This window comes from Trachurus japonicus, chromosome 20 (genome assembly GCF_045865225.1).
Source record: "Trachurus japonicus isolate A0001 chromosome 20, Traja_1.0".
NCBI classification, from domain to species: Eukaryota; Metazoa; Chordata; class Actinopteri; order Carangiformes; family Carangidae; genus Trachurus; species Trachurus japonicus.
Window position 1 is genome coordinate 11,875,441 of NC_140926.1, and position 22,827 is coordinate 11,898,267.

At 40.6% G+C, this 22,827-nt stretch overlaps 2 protein-coding genes across 3 annotated transcripts; both read right to left on the bottom strand.

Annotated features, from left to right (window-relative positions):
- Positions 1 to 55: 55 nt before the first annotated feature.
- Positions 56 to 10,193, bottom strand: pdk3a (pyruvate dehydrogenase kinase, isozyme 3a). 2 transcript variants are annotated; one of them, XM_085763840.1, is made up of 12 exons: positions 9,825 to 10,193; positions 7,754 to 7,895; positions 7,560 to 7,631; positions 6,014 to 6,198; positions 5,838 to 5,927; positions 5,366 to 5,443; positions 5,029 to 5,105; positions 4,785 to 4,886; positions 4,089 to 4,196; positions 3,824 to 3,937; positions 2,765 to 2,885; positions 56 to 671 (listed from the first exon to the last, which is right to left on the bottom strand). In XM_085763840.1, the coding sequence occupies exons 1-12, from the start codon at positions 9,925 to 9,927 to the stop codon at positions 637 to 639; spliced, it is 1,227 nt and encodes a 408-aa protein (XP_085619966.1). In that variant the 5' UTR covers positions 9,928 to 10,193; the 3' UTR covers positions 56 to 636. The 2 variants fall into 2 exon arrangements, with proteins under 2 accessions (XP_085619966.1, XP_085619967.1); XM_085763841.1 differs by lacking the exon at positions 56 to 671 and having other exon boundaries at positions 2,010 to 2,885.
- A 2,505-nt stretch (positions 10,194 to 12,698) lies between these two features.
- On the bottom strand, positions 12,699 to 22,544 carry slc51a (solute carrier family 51 member A). The gene is made up of 8 exons (XM_085763148.1): positions 22,328 to 22,544; positions 17,636 to 17,787; positions 17,458 to 17,531; positions 17,024 to 17,182; positions 15,253 to 15,364; positions 14,278 to 14,424; positions 13,968 to 14,073; positions 12,699 to 13,809 (listed from the first exon to the last, which is right to left on the bottom strand). The coding sequence occupies exons 1-8, from the start codon at positions 22,401 to 22,403 to the stop codon at positions 13,667 to 13,669; spliced, it is 969 nt and encodes a 322-aa protein (XP_085619274.1). The 5' UTR covers positions 22,404 to 22,544; the 3' UTR covers positions 12,699 to 13,666.
- Between the last annotated feature and the right edge of the window lie 283 nt (positions 22,545 to 22,827).

Below are 22,827 nucleotides of genomic sequence, written 5' to 3' on the forward strand. Positions count from 1 at the left end.
GAATTAAAAGTTGGTATTTACTCATTTTTCATGGATGGAAAAAAACAACTTCAGATTACACACAACAGCAATTTTCTTTATTGTCAGGTTTGACAATAGGTTTTGTGAGTAGATTTCATGCTGAATCATATTTTTAGACTCTTCTATCACCTTTTTGGTGTGTGTTGATTTTGAATTATTTGCATATCTTTGCATGACTGCCTCCACATTGAGGAGATCATGCATACAAATACATTGTTTGAAGCTGGAGGTACAGTAAAACAGAGCCATCACTTCACACTGGCTGCATATACAGCATACACATTATTATTCATGGTTATTATGTACAATATTTTCTAAAATACCATTGGTACAGAGACATTCTTGAACAGTAAAGGTTGACAACTACTGCAGGTGAGAGGATCTTTGAGCCTCTAAATCATGGAGTTGATCATTTAGCTGTTAGTTGTGATTATGACTGTGGCCTTCAGATGGAGAGGACTGTTCCTTTACAGCGGCTTCGTCACTGAGCGTCGCTCGGTGAGACTGGCAGGTCACAAAGGCATTGGCAGTGATGAAATCTTAACAGTGTGGCTGAAAAGCGAAGAACCTACAGGATGAGGAAACTCTCCGCACCGAAGCGTCTCTCAAAATTCTTCAACTAATCTCCTTTCTTTTCACATCAGGTGGAGCTAAAGGAGATGAGAGAGGGAAGTCACTTCAGATTATTGAAATTCCTCGTCGTCTAACTTTAACACACAGGTCCCAGTTTGGTGCATGTTCAATTGTGAAAACGCACCAAAAGTTGTCAAAAGTTTGGTCTTTTTCAGTACCTCCAAAAAACTACGTTCCTGGGATCTGATTTGATCATATCTTCCATAAAAAAATATTGATAGAGGTCTTAATCGTTTGTATGAAAGTTATTTGAAGCAAAATATATTAAGAGTTAGTAAAGTGCAGTATTAGGGTTCCTGAACATGATGAATGTGACAACAGTGGGATGGTATGACGTAACGTTTCAGTACCCAGAGATGCTTCAGTGACTGGGAGCTCAGCTCCTCTGACCATGTTTTCCCCTGCCGGCTTTTGCCAAATATTCCAATTTCAGTGCTGCTAAACTTCCTGATATATAAATAATGAAAAATTAACAGACAGTCCACACACACTTTTGATAATAATCAGGGAAAAATGGGTAAAAATACTGTGGAAGTATTCCTGCTCCAATGTCCACGAATAAAAGTAACAATGCATTGTTTCTTTGTTCCTTGATAAAATAAATTACTTTTTTTTTTTAATCATGAATTAGTTTTTCTTCTGCATTTAAGATGTGTCTTCTAATTTTGTTGTTTTCACTCATAATTATAAAACAGAAGCACATTTTCATAACACACAAGCTTTGTTCAAGCTCATTCAGGAAACCATTAGGGGTTAGTAACACTACAGGTGACACACGAGGCTGACAGCATGAAGTAATGTTGGGGTGACAGTGTTTTTGGTTCCCACCATGGCAGGTCTACAATGTCTGCACGGTGAAGCTGATGGAATAATGTCCCATTTCCACAGTCCTTGTGAGATGCATCAGGTCCCTTTCCTCTCTGTGAGGACTCGTACAATACGTCATGCTGGTGTGGTCGAAGAAGCTACTTGACAGACAAAGCTGGCATGATGGCATGTCCTAAACGTCCTACAGATGTGCCTTTGGTCCTTTTTAGTAGGTGTTAAATCGGGGTGCAGAGCTGGCATGGCAAGCACGGATGTCTGATGAGGGTCAGTATTGCTGCTCAATAGGAGGGCGGTTGAAACACTTCAGAGAGTGAAGCAGTAAAAGATAAACAAAAACACTTTATTTCTAACAGTATCCCTTTAGAAATGAACTTAGAGTTCTGGTAAAGCCTTCAAGGCAGATTTAAAAAAAAAATCATATATATATATATATTTTCATGTAAGGCTTTCTGTCAATGACAAAAAATAAAAATCCCGACTTCTACTGTAGATCTTTCATAATAAGGTGTACTTCTGATTCCAAAAGAGCTGTCACCGTCTCTTTCACTCCCCGGGCTTTGAAGAGACTGCAAGCAAAACAAGCCTTCACTACGCCACTGACACACTGGTCTAATTGTACGTTGAGTCAGAAGTATCTCTTAAAGAAAGGAAATCAAACCTCCTCCTTTTCCCATTTGCGCTGAAACTCAAACCCCCTCCACCTACCCCCGCCTCCCTCTCCTGACTCTGCCTGCTGCGTTTGTGAGGGAGAAACTGAATACAAGCCTTCACTGACGGTGGGAAAGACTCTCCATCAGCAGCGGCGGGCTGATTCAGCCACGGGGAACAGTGGCCTAGTCAGCAGAGCCGACTATGCAGGAGACAGAGGGAGAGATAACGGTGACGCAGTGAATACAGGTTGGAGTAATGCTCAGACGGAGGAGATGTATGTGGGAGTCTACTTTTGGGAATATTCACCTACATCACTGATTATTTATAAACAGTATCAGACAGTGGGGATTTATTATTTAGGGGAAGTTTGTTTTTTTTAAATTCCATTGGCGGAGAGCCAGTGGTAATGCCACAACAATAAAAAGCTACACTGATGAAGGTCGTTGCCCTTGGGTACAGATTTAGAATCAAGGTCCTCCATCTTCTCCCAAAAGATTTAAACCAAGCGTTTACCCAAGGGCAACATCTCATCACACATGCTCTAGGCAGAGTGCAGGCATCTCAGCTCCCAGCAGAGGGCTGGGCTAGCAGGCCGGGCAGAGTTATCTGTTGGCTTTGTATTTGGACTTGCTGGCATCGCGAGGCTCTTTGCTGGGGTTGCTCCAGTCGTCCGCTTCAGGGCTGGTCTTGTAATGTCGCCATGCCGACTTGTTGAAGACAGGCAGCCGCTCGAAGGACTCACTGGACAGGGCCTTTAGACGGAGGGAGAAAGAACATGAACCAATGACAACTCAGAATCATTTATGTTCAGAGGAAGTTTCAGTTTCACATGTAGGAAATGCACATGCACAATGAATACTTGCTGCTACAGCATTGACCACACTGATAATTCCACTTCCACTTTTGGATTGCGTCAGATTTGATCACTTTTCTTCATGTCCAGCTGAGCTAATCATCCCTGGACTGAAGTGGCATCATTACAGGAATAACACACTGGGAAATCTGCTGATTTACTCTGAATAAACAGATTAGATGAGAAGGAAATTGGTGGATTGTTGTTTGAAAAAATCAGTTGTAACCCATTAATTAATGAGCTTTAGTGGTTTAGCCTTGTGGTTTAGCCATTTTCACAGGTATTTAAAGGGATAGTTCAACATTTTGGTAAATTGGCCCATTGCCATAATCCCTTTAGTCTTAGGTTTGTTGTTTGTGAGGCAAAAAAAAAACTGCCCCTGACAGGAACGTGCATCAGTGGTTTTGCCTGAATTTACCTAACTCCATCTCATAACGGTCCATTATCATCTCATAGCGTGGTGAATGTGCAGGTCACAACTTGTCCACAAGAGCGTTTTGGAGTTGTTGGATTGTGTATTTGATGAGTTTGATGAGGGAAACCAAGAAATCCCATTAGCCTCCGTAGCGTAGCTCTGAGCAGCTCACGGCTCTGCTCCGCCGTTCTAAAAATAGCTTGCACCGACAATTAAAGGTAACGAACCGACTCCTTAGGATTATGGCAATGGGCCAATTTGCCAAAAATGTTGAACTATCCCTTTAACCATTCTGATCACAGATAGTTATGAAAATGGCATCCTTTTTTTTTTTTTTTACTTTTCCCCTAAACTCCTGAGTATCATGTATTAGCAGAGTGGAAAGTCATCACAACATGCACTTCCTGACTTGCTCACTTTACCTTCAGATAAATGACGGCGTCTGTGCCAACACCCTCCATTGAGTAGAGCTTCAGGTCCCCCTGGAAGTATCGGGCATAGAGCCTAGAAATTGGTAAACCATAGCCAAACCCAGCCTGGAGGGGGAAGGAAGAGACGAGCTGTAACTCTCCCAGATGTGTCACACATTTAAATACTAATGAAAAGGTTTGAAATGGTCACTGGTTTGAATATTGGTCTAATTGAATGACTGTGTGTGTGTGTGTGTGTGTGTGTGTGTGTGTGTACCAGGGGAACAGCTCCTGGCTCCAGGCTTGGTGTTGGGGCAGTGGAATACATGTAGTTAAACAGACGGTCTATCTTCCTCAGAGGAACTCCTCCTCCTCTGTCGCTGATCTGAAGGAAGAAAGAATGAATGAATGAATGAATGAATGAATGAATGAATTTTATTTTCGAACATGGATAAAAAATGTCTGTAACTATTTGTACATACAAGAGAAAGAAAAAGAGAGAAAAAAAAAATAGAGCCAAGACATAACAAAACACCGCACATTGTTTGAAAAAGGAGTGGGAAGAAGTACAATACTTTTTAAATTTCCCACCCCTTTTTAACTACAACAACTTAGTTTGTAACTACACAGATATCCTAACTACATAATACACCTATATAAATATATACCATATATATACTTCATAAATATATAATTACAAAAATAAAAATATACTACATACATATCCTTATAAATATAAATATATATACAGTATATAAACTATCCCCATAAATAAATATATACCATATACTAAGTTAGTTACAATATAACAATCAACCCTATTCTATTTATAGATTTATCCCTCAACATTCTTCCTCTTCCATGTACTTGTTTAATTTTTAAATTTTTTTTTTTAGAAGAAGAACGGATACAATCTTTAAACACCCTCCATTTTTTCCCCCACACAAAAATGTGCATTTTGTGTTGGATTTACCTTTATAGAGAGATCCTCTTTACCCAGAGTGACCTTTGCCTTTACTGGTGGCAGTCCCTCTTTGCTGTCCTCGTGGAGCTCCACAGTGGCTCTCATTGAGTTCTGCAAAACACCCACAGAGTTAATTAAGTCAGCCGGGCACCCGTCCTTATAGAATTATAGTCACATTACAGTTTAATTACATCTAAAGAAAAGCTGCTGAACTAGTCGGGGATAACTGCACCGATGCCGCAGCAGCGCTCACCTTGAAGAGCTCGAACAGCATGTGGAACAGATGTGAGGGCACGTACACCACTTGGATGGGCTTCTTGGGGGCTTTCACTGGAGGGAAGAGAACACCAGGGGTGTGAGAGGATGAAACACACACACACGCACAGAAAACCAGTTCTTTTGAAGTCAAAGAAACAGCAGACATTGTAATCATCATAGGACTAAATTTGGACGCCCGGGCTGCACCCAGGAGCTCTAAATAGACTCGGTAACTAAATACTGTGTTACAGCTGAGCAACAGATTAAAGGGAGAACCGGCTAAATACATGGATGGATGGATTTACTGCACAAAAGCAACGCATTTTTCTTACTGTTGAACTCTTCAATCTTGAGCTCCGGAGCAGCCAAGTAGTACTTCTCACACAGCATCTTGGCCGTGTCGTAGGCATCTGATAGAGGAGGGCAAAACAACGGCAGTCAGGACAGGATGAAAATGTTCATTGTTTACATTCAGATTCCTATTAGAGGTCACCGATATAGCTTCTGTTCCCGTCTGGGTCACTGAGAGTGCAGCTTTGGATTTACGCAGCTGGAATTCCTGAAAAAAACCCATCACTATGTAAACCTGCCATTCAGCAAAGATGTGAATGGGGTTGTTTGATTTGTGGCCCTGCTGTGAGTGAGCGGCTGGTGTGATATCAAAACACTGAGAACTCCATTTCCCATAAGAACTATGCAAACAATTGCGGTAAAGCAGGAGAATAAAAAATGAAATAACAAATTATAGCATGGAAATTTAACATTATACAACAGGGACATGGATATAGATCAGTGATAACTCACCACTGACGACTTCAGCCACACTGCAGTTAGGATCTATACTGCCGATGTGTTTGGGATGAGCAGGGTTGGTGTCATTACCAAACAGGAGAGCTGAACATAAACAAACAGAGATAAGCATCAGCTGTGGGGACATAGGGAAATACAGTGGGCTTGTGTTTGTGTTTGAGTGTACTCACTGTGCTGGTTGATGAGCATGCGGAAAGAGATGCGGTTGGTGTAAAAGCGGTCGAGGAAGTACTGGATGTTGCTGCTGATGAACGGGTCGAAGCCGAACCTCTCCTTGTACTCGATGACTCCCTGAGCCATGGTGGGAACCACGTCGTTGTGACGGTTACGGATCTCGATCAAGAGCTCCAGGAAACTAGAATTAGAAAAATTAAAGGTCCAGTGGGTAAAATGAGGGGGAAACTCTTGAAACGTGCTCTCTGGTTGGCTGGATTTTCCATTCCGTAAAAACATGGCGGCGCAAGATAGAGACACTCTCTAAGCAAGACCTTTGCTATATGTATATATAAAAGAAGAATTATAAGGCTATGAAAACCAAACAGATTTTATTCATTTATTTATGATTATACACTTACACAAATATATTAATTCAGATGTTGCCAATAAACCTTGACAAATGTTACACACTGCCCCTTTAAACAAATATACGTTTTTAAATTCACAGACACTGGCTGCATGAGATACACCTCTTGTTTCTACATTTTACATCTGTTCATAATTTCTTTATTCATTTTTATATGTAAATATTAGCATTTTAGCTCAATAGCTTCCAGGTCATGTGATCAATCGACTCAAAATCATCAGTGTGGGATCATAGTACCCCACTGGCTGCATGAGTAACACCTCTTGTTTTTACATTTTACATCTGTTCATAATTTTTTTAAATTCATTTTGGTTTTGCTCCCTCCCTCCTTAAATATTGAGATATTTTGACATAAGACATAATACCAGAGTGATTCCTTTAAGCACTGTATTGATATTTTATCGATAGTTTACATAGTATATTGTATGAAAAATAGCATTGATGGATGTTGCAGTAACCATGTCATACTAATACCAAATTTCATGTATAAAAAAAACTGTATTTGTTTGTGTGTTCATAATACTATTTTTTTTCTAAAAATAGACTTCCAGAAAAAAAGAAAATACAGTGGGATGCTTACAGTGTCATCATGTGCCTCTTGTTGCCAATATACAGCCCTACTTCCTGTATTTATTATGAATTTATTTAATTTGTATGTCTGATATATTCTGTACAGTAGCTGCCTGTTAATATGTAAATCTTAAAGAAGAAGAAGACATACCTGTGGTACATTTTTGGCTCAATATTTTGTTTTCTTATTTCAAAGCCTGGATGAAAATCAAATTTAAGATCAAAGTTCTTTTGCAGAACAATTCTTGGAAGTGTGTTCTCTAAACAGACTACGCCGTATTCACAATTGTGCCACAAGTGTTTGTCAGTCATGTGTGGCTGTTTATCACATGGGCATTGTTATAGTATAAATACACAGCAGCGTTACCTGTACCGTCAGCAGAGATCTGTGTGTGCACTAAGGGGATTAGGTGCGAGGTAGGTGGAGGAGGGACTCTCTGGACATAAAGACGTACTGTAAATCCAGTATACAACAGCTGGGTGTTTCACAAAGCGAGCACTGACACCGGACTGCGCTTTTTTTTTTTATCAATGAATCATTAAACAAGTTAATATTCACTCACTCATTCAGAGCTTGAGGATCCTCTGGCTTTCGGTTCTCGTAATCCAGCAGCTCCACAAAACTCTGCATGTACCTGATAAAGCACACAAAGGGCAACTTTTACACACCCACCTTAACACAACAACTACAATAAAAACCTCATTGTCTCCCCTTGGTTATATAAATATGATCCGTTGCTGGAGGAAGCGTCCTGACCATTTTTGGACCAGTCTGACGGAGGGCTGGCTGAGCAGGTTATCAGGTAACAGGTTGACTTCTCTCATGGTGTTGGCAAGCCGCACCGGCAGCTCCTTACGCAGGAACATGTAGGATGTTTTCTCGCACGCATTGTTCGTACCTGTGGAGAATGGATAATATTTGTCAAGGTGCATAATTATAGGCAAATAGAATATCTAAACAATAGGCTGTCAAATTTAATTATATAATTGACTGTTTGCTTTTTTTCCTTTTCAATTGGTGACTCACTAATGGACCAATTCACCATTTGTTGTTGCTGGGTGATATCAAACAATACCTGTTGGACTTGTAAAAACCCTTCAAGTACTTAAATTGAAACTGTACAAGCTCGTTTTGTTTAAAAGTTCCCACTCCAGGCTTCTGGAGAAGGTCAAGCGTACCAGCCACCAGTGGAAATCTGGCTGCAGGCTGAAGTGGGTTTTAAATTTCCAACCTTTAATATGATACCCTAAACTTAGCTATCTGCCTAGAAATGTATTTACTGTCCAATCCGCCGACGTTAGCCCGAACTATACAAGGAAATCATAAATCTTGTTACCCAGCAGAGAGGGGGGGGTCATGGAAAGGTTAGAGGGAATTTATGTTCTGAGATCTAAACAGGAAAAAGTGGTATAACATTAAATGTCTTTCTTGGAGATGACTGTGTGTAAGCCTGCTTAGCATTTTTCACATTGTTTACTTGACCGAGATGTAATTTACACAGTGTGCATCGTAATCCAGTCACTTATGTGCGTGCATGTGAGTACTTATACGGATAAAAGCATACAATTAACCCTCTAGCAAAGAAAACCACTAATTCCAGGAAGGAAAATGCTCTCAGATTCTTCCAGTTATTGAAACGGGAACAATAATAATAAAAAAAAAAATCTGTACCAACACAAAGAAACATGCACATCTTTGGTTACAGGAAACCTGTTGCAGATCCTGACCTGGAGTGACCTTGGTAGTCCAACAGAGAGGAGGAGACAATAAGATATGATGCAGCCAGTTTATTATCTTAGGGGTGAAACTTGATGATCTGTCAGAATGAAAGGAAGCGTCCAAGCTCTCTGCTCAAAGAAAAAAAGGGTTCCCATGATTCAGCACTGCAATGGGAGGCTTTGTGGATCATAAAATGGGGTAATGCAACCACCAAAAGAGTGACTCAGCCCCGAGGATGACACACACACACTCTTCCGACGTTGCTGAACCTTGGATGATATCTAATGTGTTCCTGTTTAGAAACACACACATCTTATTTTCTTTTCTTTCTTTTTTTTGCCCCAGCTACAACCCAGGAAATACTAGCTGTGTTTGCTTACATACAAAAAAGCACCACGGGGCAGGCTTTCTGTGCTTCACACATCCAAACACACAGCTGTGAGGACAAATTACGCAACTGAGATGACTGTGTTAATCAGAGATGGATTAAGAAAAGCCCTGGGTGCCAGCTCCAAACACGCAATTAATAACTGTCATCTTGCATTTCAGGTCTCTTGATACAGCTATGGAGGCCAAGGGTTAGGAAAACACTGAACAAGACCCGTCATGTAACTTTCAAACTGAACCACCACTGATGCATGCTATTTTGCATCTCAGAGACTTTAATAAATGATGTAAAAATCCTGTTGGGCAATAATAAACTGGGTAACATGAGACTGTCTTCAGCCTCCATTGCATACGTGCTGTTGCTACAGTGTGAATGAAAATACCTGCATGTGTTGAGCAAAGTCAACAAACCAAACAGAGACAGAGACAGAGACAGAGAGCTGTCATGCAAAGTCACTCACTGCCATGCATGACAACTGCTTGTATCAATATTACGGGATGGTTTCTAAAAGTAAACACCACATTGAAATGCCAAGATCTGTTCCTAACAAAGTATAATGTTTCCCTGCTGCTTGTACTACACTTATTCTATTAATACCCAAGAGCTTTGCCAGTTACACATCAAATATATAGATAAAACAGTGAATGAAAAGACAAAATTAAGAGCAAAAACAAGGCCACTGCTTCTCTTCCTTGTCGTTTCTTAAAATGACAGCCTTACCAAAATCCAAAAACTGCTTGATGGAGAGCGGGGACGGAGAAAACCTGGAGTAGTACTCGATTTTGGGGTTTGTGTTTTTCAGAAGACACGTGAAGATCCTCATTTTGAAAGTTTTTTAATGATGCCCGATGGGTCCAACAACCGTGAGAGAGAAATTCAGCGAAAACACGACCATTTCATTTCATCTCCGGGCAATGTTGACAGAGAGACACGGGGCAGCCCTTCCTCCTCTCACGTCGGCGGCCACATTTGTCCCAGCCCGCGGCCTCTGGTGGACACGAACCGATGCGATGAATAAATAAATGTCCATAAGGTTACATGACAGGATACCGACAATATTCCCTTCAGAGGGCTTCCTGGGTCTGTATTGTTGGACTTTCAGATCACAGCTACGCTGTTAGCAAGTCGGTTAAAGCTGCCACTTCCGACTGTGTTTTTCAAAATAAAAGAAGCTAACTGTGTATGATCTAGGGTTGGTAAATAATAAGTCGAGAAATTGTATCATTTTCATTTTCTAAAAAGGCAGCACTTAAGATGGTTTATGTTGGCTTTATTAATAGCCAAAAATCACGAACGAATAACTTAATACTATTTCATAAACAGAAAAAAAACAAGTCTTTTCCACAACTCCTGCTGCAATTAGTTTGTTGAAAGCACAAGAAATGTTAGTATTTTAAGTTGTTAAGCTTACAAAACTTTGTGTAAAAACACCAATGGTGTAAGGTGTCAATGAATTGTTTTGCACCTCTTTCAGTGTGGGCTTCTCTCTTCCTTACATACTGTGCCAAGAAGATGATCTTGTACATTATTAATGGCATGTTTCTGCCAATGAAACTGATAGACAGATATTTTATAAAAGCACTGAAGCAGAATCAATTATTTCATCAATAATATTTGATGATATATATAACTTGTTCACATTTACAACTACAAGTTTATGCCTAAATTTAAGTCTATCCTCTTGACCTACCAGGCGTCTTAGAATTTATTTACACTTACAGTGGAACGGTTTATTTTGAAATCTACTGCCCGTATTTCCGGTCTTTTTGAGCTAACTTGACGTCATGGCAGCACGAACGTTCGAAAGTCTCGACCAAGGGGGCAGTTGTCGGTCTGAGAAGTGAAGCTCACTTCCGCGTTCAAAAAACTGCAATCCCCTGGGCTGTCGCTGGGGGCTGGCTCCAGAAGGGAGCAACTCCAATTGAGCCCCATGTTAAAATAGCCGATTTTACAGCTTAAAAAAACATATTTACAGCCTGGTACATTTTATTTTTTTGGTCTCAACCGATAGTTTCTACCCCCGCACACACTCTGAGGGGGGTGAATTTTTTTAAAACTCTACCGTTTTATTATTATTAGGTTTAAAGTTCTGGCCAATTAGGGCGCAGAACCGTTGAGTGACAGGTCCGGAGACCACTACTACGAGGCCAGTGGGCGGGCTCTCGGCCGGCCAACGGCCGCACCGCTCCAAATATGGCAAGTCAAATCCAACATGGCGCGGTTCAAACCCCCGTAGTAGCGGCACAAAACAGACTCCCCCAAACCAATGGGTGACGTCACGGGTGCTACGTCCATTCTTTTTACAGTCTATGGTCTCTGTCAGTGCCCGATCCGTACCCGGAACACGATCCGTTCCAGGACGCTTCTGCGCATGCGCACGCACATGCGCACTCCCCCCATCTTTTAGTTTACGGCAGACACCGCGGATATGGATGAAAACAGAGACGTTCTATGAGGAAAAACACAAGCACGTCGCAACGAATTCCCCTCTGTTCTATTTCTGATTAAATTAAATGTAATGTAGACCGATCAGTTAATTGTAAAACATTTATTTATTGATGTAAATGTGGTGATTTCTGCACATACAGACAGCAGCAAGTCAGCACTGCTCCTCTGACCAGCTCCTCCTGAAGCTTCACTTTTCATTTACACAAACTAATCAATGAGACCATAAATTAATCTGCTCGCTTTCTCCACCGGCATGACGACGTCTGGGTGACCGGTCAATCACCTCAGCCGGCCGGCTGCTGCCTCTGAGATGAGCCGAGCAGCGAGCTAACGTTAGCTCCCGGTGGCTACTCCCAGCTATGCTCCCAGCTCTGCTCCCTGTAGCTCTGCACTTCTCCCAAAACCGGAGCAAACTTCCAAACAGACGTCAGTTGGATAAACTGACCACAGATTAGGACTCTAAACTGTGACTTTCTCGCATGAAAAAATATTTAAAATTAATAAAGTGACGTTTTAACAACGCTACGGCGGACTTTTAGCTGCTCTACTGCTAGGCTATCAGTTAGCATAGCTTTGAAGCTAATGCCGTAAAACGGCGCATGCGCAGAAGCGCTGGAACGGATCGTGTTCCGGGTACGGATCGGGCACTGACAGTCTCGACTCAACCGCACTTGGCTCGGGCTGTTGATGCACTGCGGTGATTGGTCCAAAACCCGGAAATAAGAAAAACAAACAACCCAATTGGGCGGAGACGTGTCAATCAATCAACACCGTTTACATTAGCTTGTTTGTCTGTAGCTGTTGTGTTTACTGTAATCGATAGTTACGGGCCAATGGGTAGAATACGGAAAGAAGGAAAGGGATATGTTTAACATATTAATTCGCTACTACATTTTTCATTGAATTGCAGTTCTTTCCACCACAATTGATAAAGTGAGTATCTTTTAGGATGTAATGTGTGCATACAGACGGCTATCTGTTACAATGATTACAACAGGTGATGATAATTAAGCTCCAAACCGGCAGGGTTTGGAGCTGGTCGATGGCCCACACCAGATTTTAATTTTCTATCGCCATCTAGCGGCAGAAAATTACAACTTAAGATGGAAAAACTGAGTGACAAACACCACACAGAGCCAATAAGTGTTTGGAAAATTTTTCCATAAAATGCTTACATTGTACAGGTGAATCACAGTGACAGGAAGGGTCCAGTGGTTGTAAAACAGAAGGCACATACATAGCAAAAATACAGTTTATTATTATGTATCCAATAATGCCTTAAAAATAACAAAGAGTATATAAATAAGTGGTACAGCCTTAACTTTAGGGTTCCCATAGGTTCATAGAAATGTTCCTGGAAAGGCCTGTGTCATTAAAACTGTCAAAGTGGTAGGCTACATATCTGATCTAATAAATATTGAGCTACTTGTTTTTGCTATAGTTGGAAATATGTACATTTATTCAGCATATTTTCTTTAACTAGGTTAAATTTAAATGTGATTTTATGTTCCTTGCTGTCTGTTTTGTCAGTTTGTTCCATTTAATTGTGTTAAAACTAAGCAGCACTATCGGAAACAGAGGTTTATACCAGGGGGCAACTGGAGGACCAGCATTCACCTGACAGGATATGTAGTTTTATACCACAGCAACAGAAGCAGCAGGAGCCTGTAGCCAGTGAATAGCTAATTCCTATGATACAACACTGACTTTGATGTTTCAAGTTTCTTTTGAGTTTAATTTAGATTATAAACAATTATCCACTACCCTTTCCAGGACACGTCCTCAGATATTAAAAGGAAATTGGAGACCTTTAAAATAAAATGTTACCAAGTAAACTTGTTGCATAAACATGTATGACCTATTTCTTTGGTAAAAAACAAACGGGAAAAAAAAGTCAACAGTCCCTGATCACAGTGGATAGAGCAGGATATACATGTGCCCTGCCAAAGCAGGTTTTATCAGCGATTGTGTACTGAACATCCATTTGATTGATTTACATATAATTCACATTTGTATTTATTCACGTTCGATTTCATAATCAAATGCAGGAAAGTAAAAATGGCACACACCCACGCACGCACACATGCATACACACACACACAAACACAGAGTTCTCATGCAGCCTCCAGCATTGCTATCTTGTTTTCATTGTCGTCGTGTTCTTCCTCAGGTAAGGGGTCGTACTGTCGCCGATACAGCAGCCGTGTGACCAGTGTGATGATGAACATCTCCAGGATCAAAAGTTGCTGACTCATCACTGCGGGGCAGAAAGGAAAGGAAAGGAAGCACAGTGAGATCGTATCAGTACAGTCTGGTCTGGTGAACAAATGAATTGACGGATAGATGAGTCATTGTAGAGCAGACTAAGAACATGTGGATGAATGTTATCAATTATGTGAATGGACGTTGACTCACTGTATCCCCTGGCTGTGGAGGAGAAAGGTGGCGAACAGGCGATGGTCCCATTCATAGCCAAGATGTTGATGATGGCTGACTGCAGCTGGCTCAGGATCAGCACAAGCTACACAAACAAACACACAGACACACACACATACACTGGTTACCTTGACAAACACAATGGTGGAAAATCCTGTAAAAAATATACTTATTACAGCCCTCATAACTTAGAAATGGGTGTTTACTTACAGCCAGCCTTATATAGTTGACCGGTGCTAGTTAGAGTTTACAGCTGTTTGTGTGCATATATGCTTCAGCTGCGGCTCACCTGGTACATGGCGTACTTGGGGATGATCTTGAGTGTCCGCAGAGTAGTCCTCAGGTGCATGAACATGATGGCTACGGGCCACAGGGCTATGATCGTCAAGATGCCCACAAAGGGGTTAATCCATATAGCAGATCCAGTAATGCTCAACTGAAATGCAGTAACACAATCAATCAATCAATCAATCCGGGAAAAAAAAAGGGAAAGCGGGAGAAGCAAAAGCTTATCTAGTCCCACCCCCATTAACGCACACATGCACGTACGACTTTAAAACGTTTCCAGCACAAAGTTGGTTTTAATCCGTAGATTTATGCATTCATGTTCTCATATAAACACGAAGCTGCGCTACAAGTTGCTGCACGACCCTGCAGACTTTGTTGTTGCTGAAAGCATTGGAGCAGAGCGGAGAGAGGTGGTGAACTAGTCAAGGCAGATCTATGGAAATCATCTGTAAGTGCCAAACAACAAAGCTCATACACGAGGCAGATGTGTTGTTTTTAGGAAATACATTGCAGCTCATTTTCTGGAGTATAAATGATTCAATGAAGCACAGTGACTCACTATGGATTCATGAAGCATGTGTTAATTTCACAAGATAATAGTGACTGATCATTTGTTAATGGTGAGCAAAAGGAAGTCATGATAGCATCATTTCTTTTCAATCATGAGTTATACATACATTGTGAATGAACAATGTGTTAAAACTGTATTATAAAATCTTAGACATACAAGGGAACTGTATGTGTTTTACAAATTGTCAATAATCATGTGTGACCAATAATAGTGTTTACACATGAACCTTGTATTTGCACATAAAACGATCTGTGCCGAAGCACCATAACTGCCTAGATACGTACATTTACAGGCAAACAATAGAATTATTATGTTTTTTTATGACCAATGATCAGTAAACGATAAAAAAAACCAGGAAAACAAATAGTACACATGAGGGGATGTCAGCCAGAACGGTTAACTCACGTTAGTCAGGTGAAAACTCTCATTGGTGTACAGGACAATGGAGAGGACGGTGAAGACAATTTTCAGGAGGGCGAACTGGAAGGACCCGAGTTTGAGCAGGAAGAGAGAGCGCCTGTAGAGGGAATAGAGGAAACTGTTTCATGGTAGCCATTGATGACCAAACATGGCTCCAGTCCCTGAAAGCTTTTTTTTTTTAAAAACAAAAACAATTAAATGTTCATTGTGGAATTCACCACTGCCCCGAGCCTATTGGGCAGGATGTTTTGAACAACTCAGCAAAGCCTTGGCTATGTCTTTATTGTCTTCCAGTCTCTCTTCATTTGAATGGTCCTGCATGGAAAATAACAACACTGACTGTCCCTCTGAGGTTCATTCTACCTTTTCTTTGGAAGAGAAAACACATCATCCGGGAAGCCCACTGATGGAAACCTGGGCACTGGAACAAAGAGAAGGAGCTGAACTTGTACTGACTCGCATCCATCAACGTAATCAGCATCATTGCTGTGTGCATACATGTTAATTGATTTATTTGTATCTTTCCAATGTTAAGCAATGCATATCACTGAAAATGAGCACAGCTGTTTGTCATTACCAAGCACGGGAGCTGCATTTAGCCTAAACATAGCCTACTTGTACCTGCGTCATTATGTGCAAACTTAATTGAATCAGTCTTTAAAACTGCAAGAAAGGAGCATAATGAGACTGGTGTGTCACAGTATGACACACGTTTTTCCTGCCAGGACGGAGCGGAGCGACCGAGAGGGTGTTCAACTTCACAGAAGTGCACCCTGTGAGTTTACACAATCATCAAACAGGCCAAAAAAACTTACATAAGAGACCTGAGCACCAGCCTGTCCTCTCACACATGTGGTAAAAAGCTGCACAGGATCTGTGCTTCATTATCACAGGATGTTTCAGTGATCACCTCAGTCCATGTGGGGATTGCTCAACATTAAAGTCAGCACTGTATCAAATAGGTAGTTTCAACTCCACCAAGTCCACGGCTTCTGTCCAAGTCCAGCAAATAACCACTGCTGTAAAACCGGAACCCAGCATGTTTACACTTTTTATTAAGATCAAACAAACAAGATATAACATGTTGATTCATTCACTTTAGAGGACAACATTGTTAACCAGCTGAACTTTTCTTTTTTTTGTTTTTTGTTTTTGTCTCTTTGCAGTTTTTGTGTTAAGCTATAAGCAAATCTGGCTGTGGCCTTTTATTTAATGGTCAGCTATGAGAGTGGTATTGATCTTTTCAGCCAACTCTCCTCATAAAAAGCAAATCGGTGCATTTGCCAAAATGCACATATTCTCTAATGAATATCAGTACTCACAGATTAAGTGTGTGAGTCATACAGCCTCTTTTTTATGTGTGATATTTGATTCAATTTCAATTAAAACAGACCTGATAAGCAGAATTAGACTTCAATTATGCACATAGCAAAAGAATAAAGCAATACTGACTTTAAAGTTGATTATAAAAAACCATTAAGGTCTGTGTTTGAGTTTATATTGACTTCAGCCCACCTCTTTACAATGGATGTTGTCCTACCTGATGGGAAATGCACTTTCTTGCCAAAGATGACATGGGCAGATTTCTAAATTGAGTTTTAAATTGGGACCTGTCCAAGAAAAACAGGCTTCTTCTCAGGGTCCCTCAGAGGATGTTCACACCCAGGGTGTTGTTGGGAAAATCTAATTTTACCTCTCAAGGCGCAAGGAAATGCTATTGATTGCAACAACAACAGTGTAGACCATATATGTTTACCGTGTGATGGCAACGTATGGCAGGCAGAGGCAGCAGCAGCAACACGGCCCCGTGCTGATCTTCAGTTTGTGTTTTCCTGCTCGCTTGAGGAAGGCTTCATCACCGCCCAGCTCCTCCACCATCATGATCAGGAACTTAAACACCACAACAGCAAAGTAGCTACAGATAGGTGAGGGTGGGGGGGTTGGAGGGGAACAGAAACAAGGAATGTGAGAAGTGAAGCGAGAGAAGCATGAAGTGAAACATATGGAGACGGAGGATCAGTGGAACAATATGGAAAATGAAAGTCTAAGCTTTCACACACATGTGGCTGAATTCTATAAAACTCTCGCTATCTTATGTCATATAAGGTTCACATGTATGTGATCTTTCACTGCGGGGCTCTGCGAGTGAAAACACATGCAGCACAGTGAGAGATGAGAGGTGACACCCACCAGGCAGAGGTCATATCTGTAAACATGGTGGCTCTGGGGATCCACATACCCAGACACGACATGGTGGCAATCACCTGAAAAACACAGAGGAAGTAGGTAAACACCATGAGGATACAATATACGTATATATGACCTACACCTGTACTGTGCCTGGAAACTGGTTAAAGTGGTGTCTTACCGGTGCCGCCCCATTAACCCAGATGATAACACTCTTCTTCTTGGCGGGCACTTTCCTGTAGATGTAGATACATTCCTCTATAAAGACAAGCATGGACACTGCTGCCATGAAAGTGAGTATGGAGTACAGGATGATGCCAAAGATATCCAAGTCTGGAGGGAGAGAGGGGAAATTAAAACGATTTAGCTCTTTTCAGATTCTACTGTAATTTGATAAAATCTCTGTGCTATCACGAAAGAAAGGGTAATTTGGACTGCTAGGTCTTTCATCAGGGCCTTAAAATGTTTTATCTGGCACACTGGATGAATTACTGTTGTTAGATAAATATAACAAGCAAAGACCGTGACACGTTCTGACTGGAAGCACTGCCTCGCTGCTGTATGCCGTCACAAAGCCGCCAGGATACATGAATTATGGCCACAGCCTCACCTCTATACCTGAGTTAAGGTGTTGAAAAGTGTCCAGAAACATGTTGCTGCAGAGCATTAACACATCAAGTGAAAGTGGCATCATTTGGCTATAAAGTTTCACCACTTCATCATTTGTTTTTAGCAGACATCACATTCGTGTTAAACTGTGTCATAATTGACACATGAATAGCCAGAAAGTAAAAAGCTACCTTGACCTTTGACCTCTACACTGCAAAAACTCAAAATCTTTCCAAGAATATTTGTCTTATTTCTTGTCAAAATGTCTCATTTCTGGTCAGAACTCATCTCTTTCCACTTAAAATAACTCATTACTTTACTCATCACCTAAAAAATAACTTAGATATTTTCACTTGAAATAAGTAGAAAAATCTGCCAGTGAAAGCAGGTTTTTTGCGCTTGTAATAAGAAAGAAAAAATTGCTCCACTATCAGATGATGATGAAAAATGCTTGAAAGAAGTAAAGAGTGTCTAAAAGCAAACTACTTTTTAATGTGATGAGTCTTGTGTTAAGTATAATGAGATTTGTTTTGACTAGAAATGACATTTTGACACATATTCTTGGTAAGATTTTGAGTTTTTACAGTGTAAACACCAAATTCAGATATTTATTCATGTACTAAGAAAGAAAAATATGTTACACTTGAGCAGTTTACAACAGATGTACATGAAAGGGAACCCCAAAGAAGCAAAAAGTGCTAATAGATCGGGGACCCAAGCAGCCGACAACATTCTCACCCACATCCACCCCCAATAACGTCATCCTTGCGTCAGAGTAGATGCCTCATGGTGTTCTTGAGATTTAGGAACATTTCCAGAAACTGAAGCTTGTTATGATTTCATCAATCACCTGAGACGTTTGGCAGGTTGAGGAAAGTGGCTCTAATGTACAGTATGCAACCTCTGCCACTTGGTCTCTCTGAATGAAAACAATTACAAACTGTGATGTAGCATGGGATCATGGGAGTTGTTGTCTTTAGCCATCATTGGAGTTAGGAACCTTTTGATAGTCATTTAAGATAGCTTTTTTAAAAATTTTTACTGACTACAGGATTATCCACAGAGTTCTCCGCTCTCTAAAATAACTAGTAACTACTAATAACTGAATTAAGCTGTGTCCAAATCAGTGTTTCATCAACGGTGTTGAGCGGACACGGACGTCAGTGTGGGGCAGGGAGCTGAGCTCAGCTCGTTTCCCTGTCTAAAGATCTGTCATCCCCATCCCACAAAAAAATGTGGCTCAGGGATTAAAAAAGAGAGCCAATTCTGCCCACATCTGGCAGGCAACCACAACGCTGACGCGTGAACAAAGGAGATGTGACGTCATTGACACTCAAGATCAAGGATGTTTGTTTGAAAACCACTGAGAACATTGGGGGATAGTGTCAGAAAACAACTCAACAAACTATACAGGTTTGGTCGTTTTTAGACATTTGAATGTGTCAGAAGAAGAAGAGAAAATATACTAGGGATTATTTTGGCTAATAGACGTCACTAAAAATAGAGAGAGTATAGTTTGTGGGTTTGCAGAACGAAGCCTTGACCCATGAGACAAGAATTATTTAAAGTAACTCGGAGTGAAAGTGAAATCAAGAACACAGGAAATTGAATGCAGACTGTTCCCACGGACACCTGCATGCTGACAAAATAAAAGGAGCCACATCAGCCACATCCTCATCCTATGTGACTTTAGCATAAATTGGAAAGTGTTTTTATTTTATTTTTTTTGCTCATGTCATGTGATATTCAGAAGTTGTTGTTTTTTTTCAACCCAGGCTTGAAAACAAACAGAAGAGATGGTTGATGATGCAGTAGTTGCATTTCTCGAAACCTGAAATTTCTAATGAATCTGGAAGTTACGTTTGCATGTGGGTGGGATTTTGCGCATTGTAACACAATGGCTGGAAAGCGGTCCATTCCCAGAATAACCACCGAGATAGGAATCAACACACATGCTGACAATTGAATTGGTAAGATGTTGCAGACTAAGAAAGATAAGTGACAACCAAGCTGCAGTGATGTTGAAAATGAAAGGAACACTTCACGATAATTGCTTCAGCATGTTGCCAGTATTCGTATTACAAGAGCATTCTGGTAATGTGCGTCATTTATTCTCTGGTATCCAAAAACATTAGTGGTAATCATGACACAGAACCACTAGCAAACAAACAGAGAAAGTCAGCGCCACACACAGATATCGCTAGTTTGACTGTGCAGTCTTCTGCATATGTCGCTCTTGTTTTTGTTGGTTAAACTCCTGAATTTCCAATGGATAATTGACATTTAACTTTAAATAATGTATTCTTAATGTTCATTCTAAAAAATATATTGTATTATTTTTCTTTCATTTACTCTAAGTGAGTATTTCCTGTATTCTCTTTGAACTTGGTCACACATCTGATGTGGGATGCAGCCACATGTGCAAAGCATATTGAGCTTTATGGCGGAAAATGAATATGAGCTTTTCTTCCTGCAGGGAAAACGGGTTCAGATTGTAGCCTACTTGGGAAACAAACCAATCTGCATGCATGTGATGGGCCTGGTAAATAAATTGATTATGATTATTGATTATCCTGTTGAATATTGTAATACAAAAACTATTACGATTTGTGGATCAGCCCCAAAAATAACATCACAAGTGCAAAAAACAAAACAAAGCAAAGAAAAAAAGAAAGAAATATACAGTGGCAAGGGTTAAGGCAGTGTTTTTCAACCTTGGGGTCGGGACCCCACGTGGGGTCGCCTGAAATTCAAATGGGGTCTCCTGATATGTCTAGTAATTGAAAAAAAGAATTACTGATATTTTTTAAAAACTAATTAGTAGTAAAACTATGATTAAAACGCCACACACAATCTTAAACAACTATATACTATACTTTCACTTTCTCAAATATAAATCGAGTTCAAATAAAATGGTGATGGCAAAGGCAATTTTCCACCATGGTGGGCGATAAAGATTTATTGTATTGTATTATAAAATGCAGCATATTAAAATATCTGAGCTGGCGCTTCTTGATTGACGGTGGGGTCGCCAGAAATTGTGTTGTCGCAATGGGGTAATGAGCACCACTGGGTTAGGGTTAATGGTTTAATGGATTCGTTTTATGATAATCAAACATCTGAGCAGTGAGCTCTGTCTGATCAAATGACTTCAATATGACATGTTTTACTAATCTTGTCTATTATTTACAGGATGTGTCAGTGTTTTAAAAGTGGGGTTGGGTGGATCAAGCAGAGCTGCTGATGGGGGTCGAGGGGCCCTCGGTTAAACAACATCCAAATCTCCATTAAGAAGTTAGGACAAAATAATGGCTAAACAAGTTGTTGTTTTTTAAGTGAAAGAAGTTGGATTTTGGGGGATATACTGTAGGTTAAGAAGCCTCTCCATCAGTATCAGTTAATGACATATCTTTGATATTTCTAGAAAATGTGTGCACAATCGCTTACCACCACTAACCAATGGATAAAAATGTAGTTAATCAGCGAATTAGCTACATTTCAGCTAATTTAGCATCAACATCAGTATATAGTCTATATTTTTGGAATTGTGTGATGATGATGTTACTTGTTGGATTAACTTGCAAAAGTTTGTATTATCTCTCTTGTCACAGGGCCAATAATTTTAATTGAAAATTTTGTGTTATTTCATTTATCAATTAGGCCTACCAATTTTAATTAAATGAATCATTATTAGTCAAAGTCAAAGTGAGAGTAATAGCTATAAAAATAAAAAAAAAAGTCATGAATTTCAAAAGTGTCATGAAAGAAGATGCCCCCAGGGCACTTTTTTCTTGTGAAGGATTGACCCCTAACATTCACATTAATCATTTATTCAGATGTGCTTATTTATTATTTAGGCTATTAGTTGGTTTGAAAGGGGACAGTGTAGCCTACATTGTAAAAACAAATGTAAATGTAGTTAGCTAAGAGGCTAATTCTCATCGATAGTCCCTCTGCCTGATGTTAAAGGGCATCTTATAAAAAGACAGCACCAATAAAACACACCCACTTTACATGTTCTTATACTCTAATGAAATCTGTATCAATGACTGACACTTCCTCCACATAGGCGACATATTCAAAACATTAGGCTACATTGTTCTGAAGAGGAGAGGCATCAATCAGAGTCAATCTGCGGACTAGACCTGAGCTGTCATGTATAGATCCATAAAAGACCCATAAAGACCAGGTAAAGTTTGGTCCTGGACGTGTTGGAGTGATGTGCGGCAGCTGCCTGGTCCAGTGTGTATAGCCTGCTACTCACTGACGATGATGTCGATGGCGAGGGGGGGCTTCTGGCTGCAGCTCGGGTGGTCAATGGTTCGGTTGGTGTTATTCATGCTGGCTTCTGTCGTCGGGTCTTCACAGATTCACTTTGATTGCTGATGTCCCGCTGAGAGTCCCGCTTACATCCACTGACGCTCGGTGCGAGTATGAGCAGAGTGAGAGACCCTCCTGTCCTGTCCTGTCCTGTCCTGTCCTGTTCCTGCAGTCCTCCTGAAAGTTTCCACGGAGGAAGATGACTATCCTCCCGGGTTCCCCCAAAACCACTTGTTGCAACCCCAGGACCCGCCCACTCCTCTCGCCGAATCACACACTCCGGATAATATGACGCAAAAAAACGTGGACTTGGTTTGATTATGGTAGTGGTGTTTCCTCAACTTTGATTTTATGTTTGTTTTTTTTGTTTTTTTTTACAACAGTTTCATGCAGCTCAAAGTGATGGAGTGGCGATCAGAAGGTAGCATTCAACAATTTATCACA

Bases quoted from the DNA above. Each gene is read 5' to 3' on its own strand.
- slc51a (XM_085763148.1), bottom strand. From the start codon at position 22,403: ATGAATAACACCAACCGAACCATTGACCACCCGAGCTGCAGCCAGAAG. The intron at 15,365-17,023 runs GTAAACATATAT...TTCCCTCTACAG, and splicing joins CCATACGTTGCCATCACACG to GCGCTCTCTCTTCCTGCTCA. The intron at 13,810-13,967 runs GTGAGTCAACGT...TCTGCCCCGCAG, and splicing joins CTCCACAGCCAGGGGATACA to TGATGAGTCAGCAACTTTTG.
- pdk3a (XM_085763840.1), bottom strand. From the start codon at position 9,927: ATGAGGATCTTCACGTGTCTTCTGAAAAACACAAACCCCAAAATCGAG. The intron at 7,632-7,753 runs GTCAGGACGCTT...GTGCTTTATCAG, and splicing joins GTCAGACTGGTCCAAAAATG to GTACATGCAGAGTTTTGTGG. The intron at 5,928-6,013 runs GTGAGTACACTC...GTTTATGTTCAG, and splicing joins CATGCTCATCAACCAGCACA to CTCTCCTGTTTGGTAATGAC.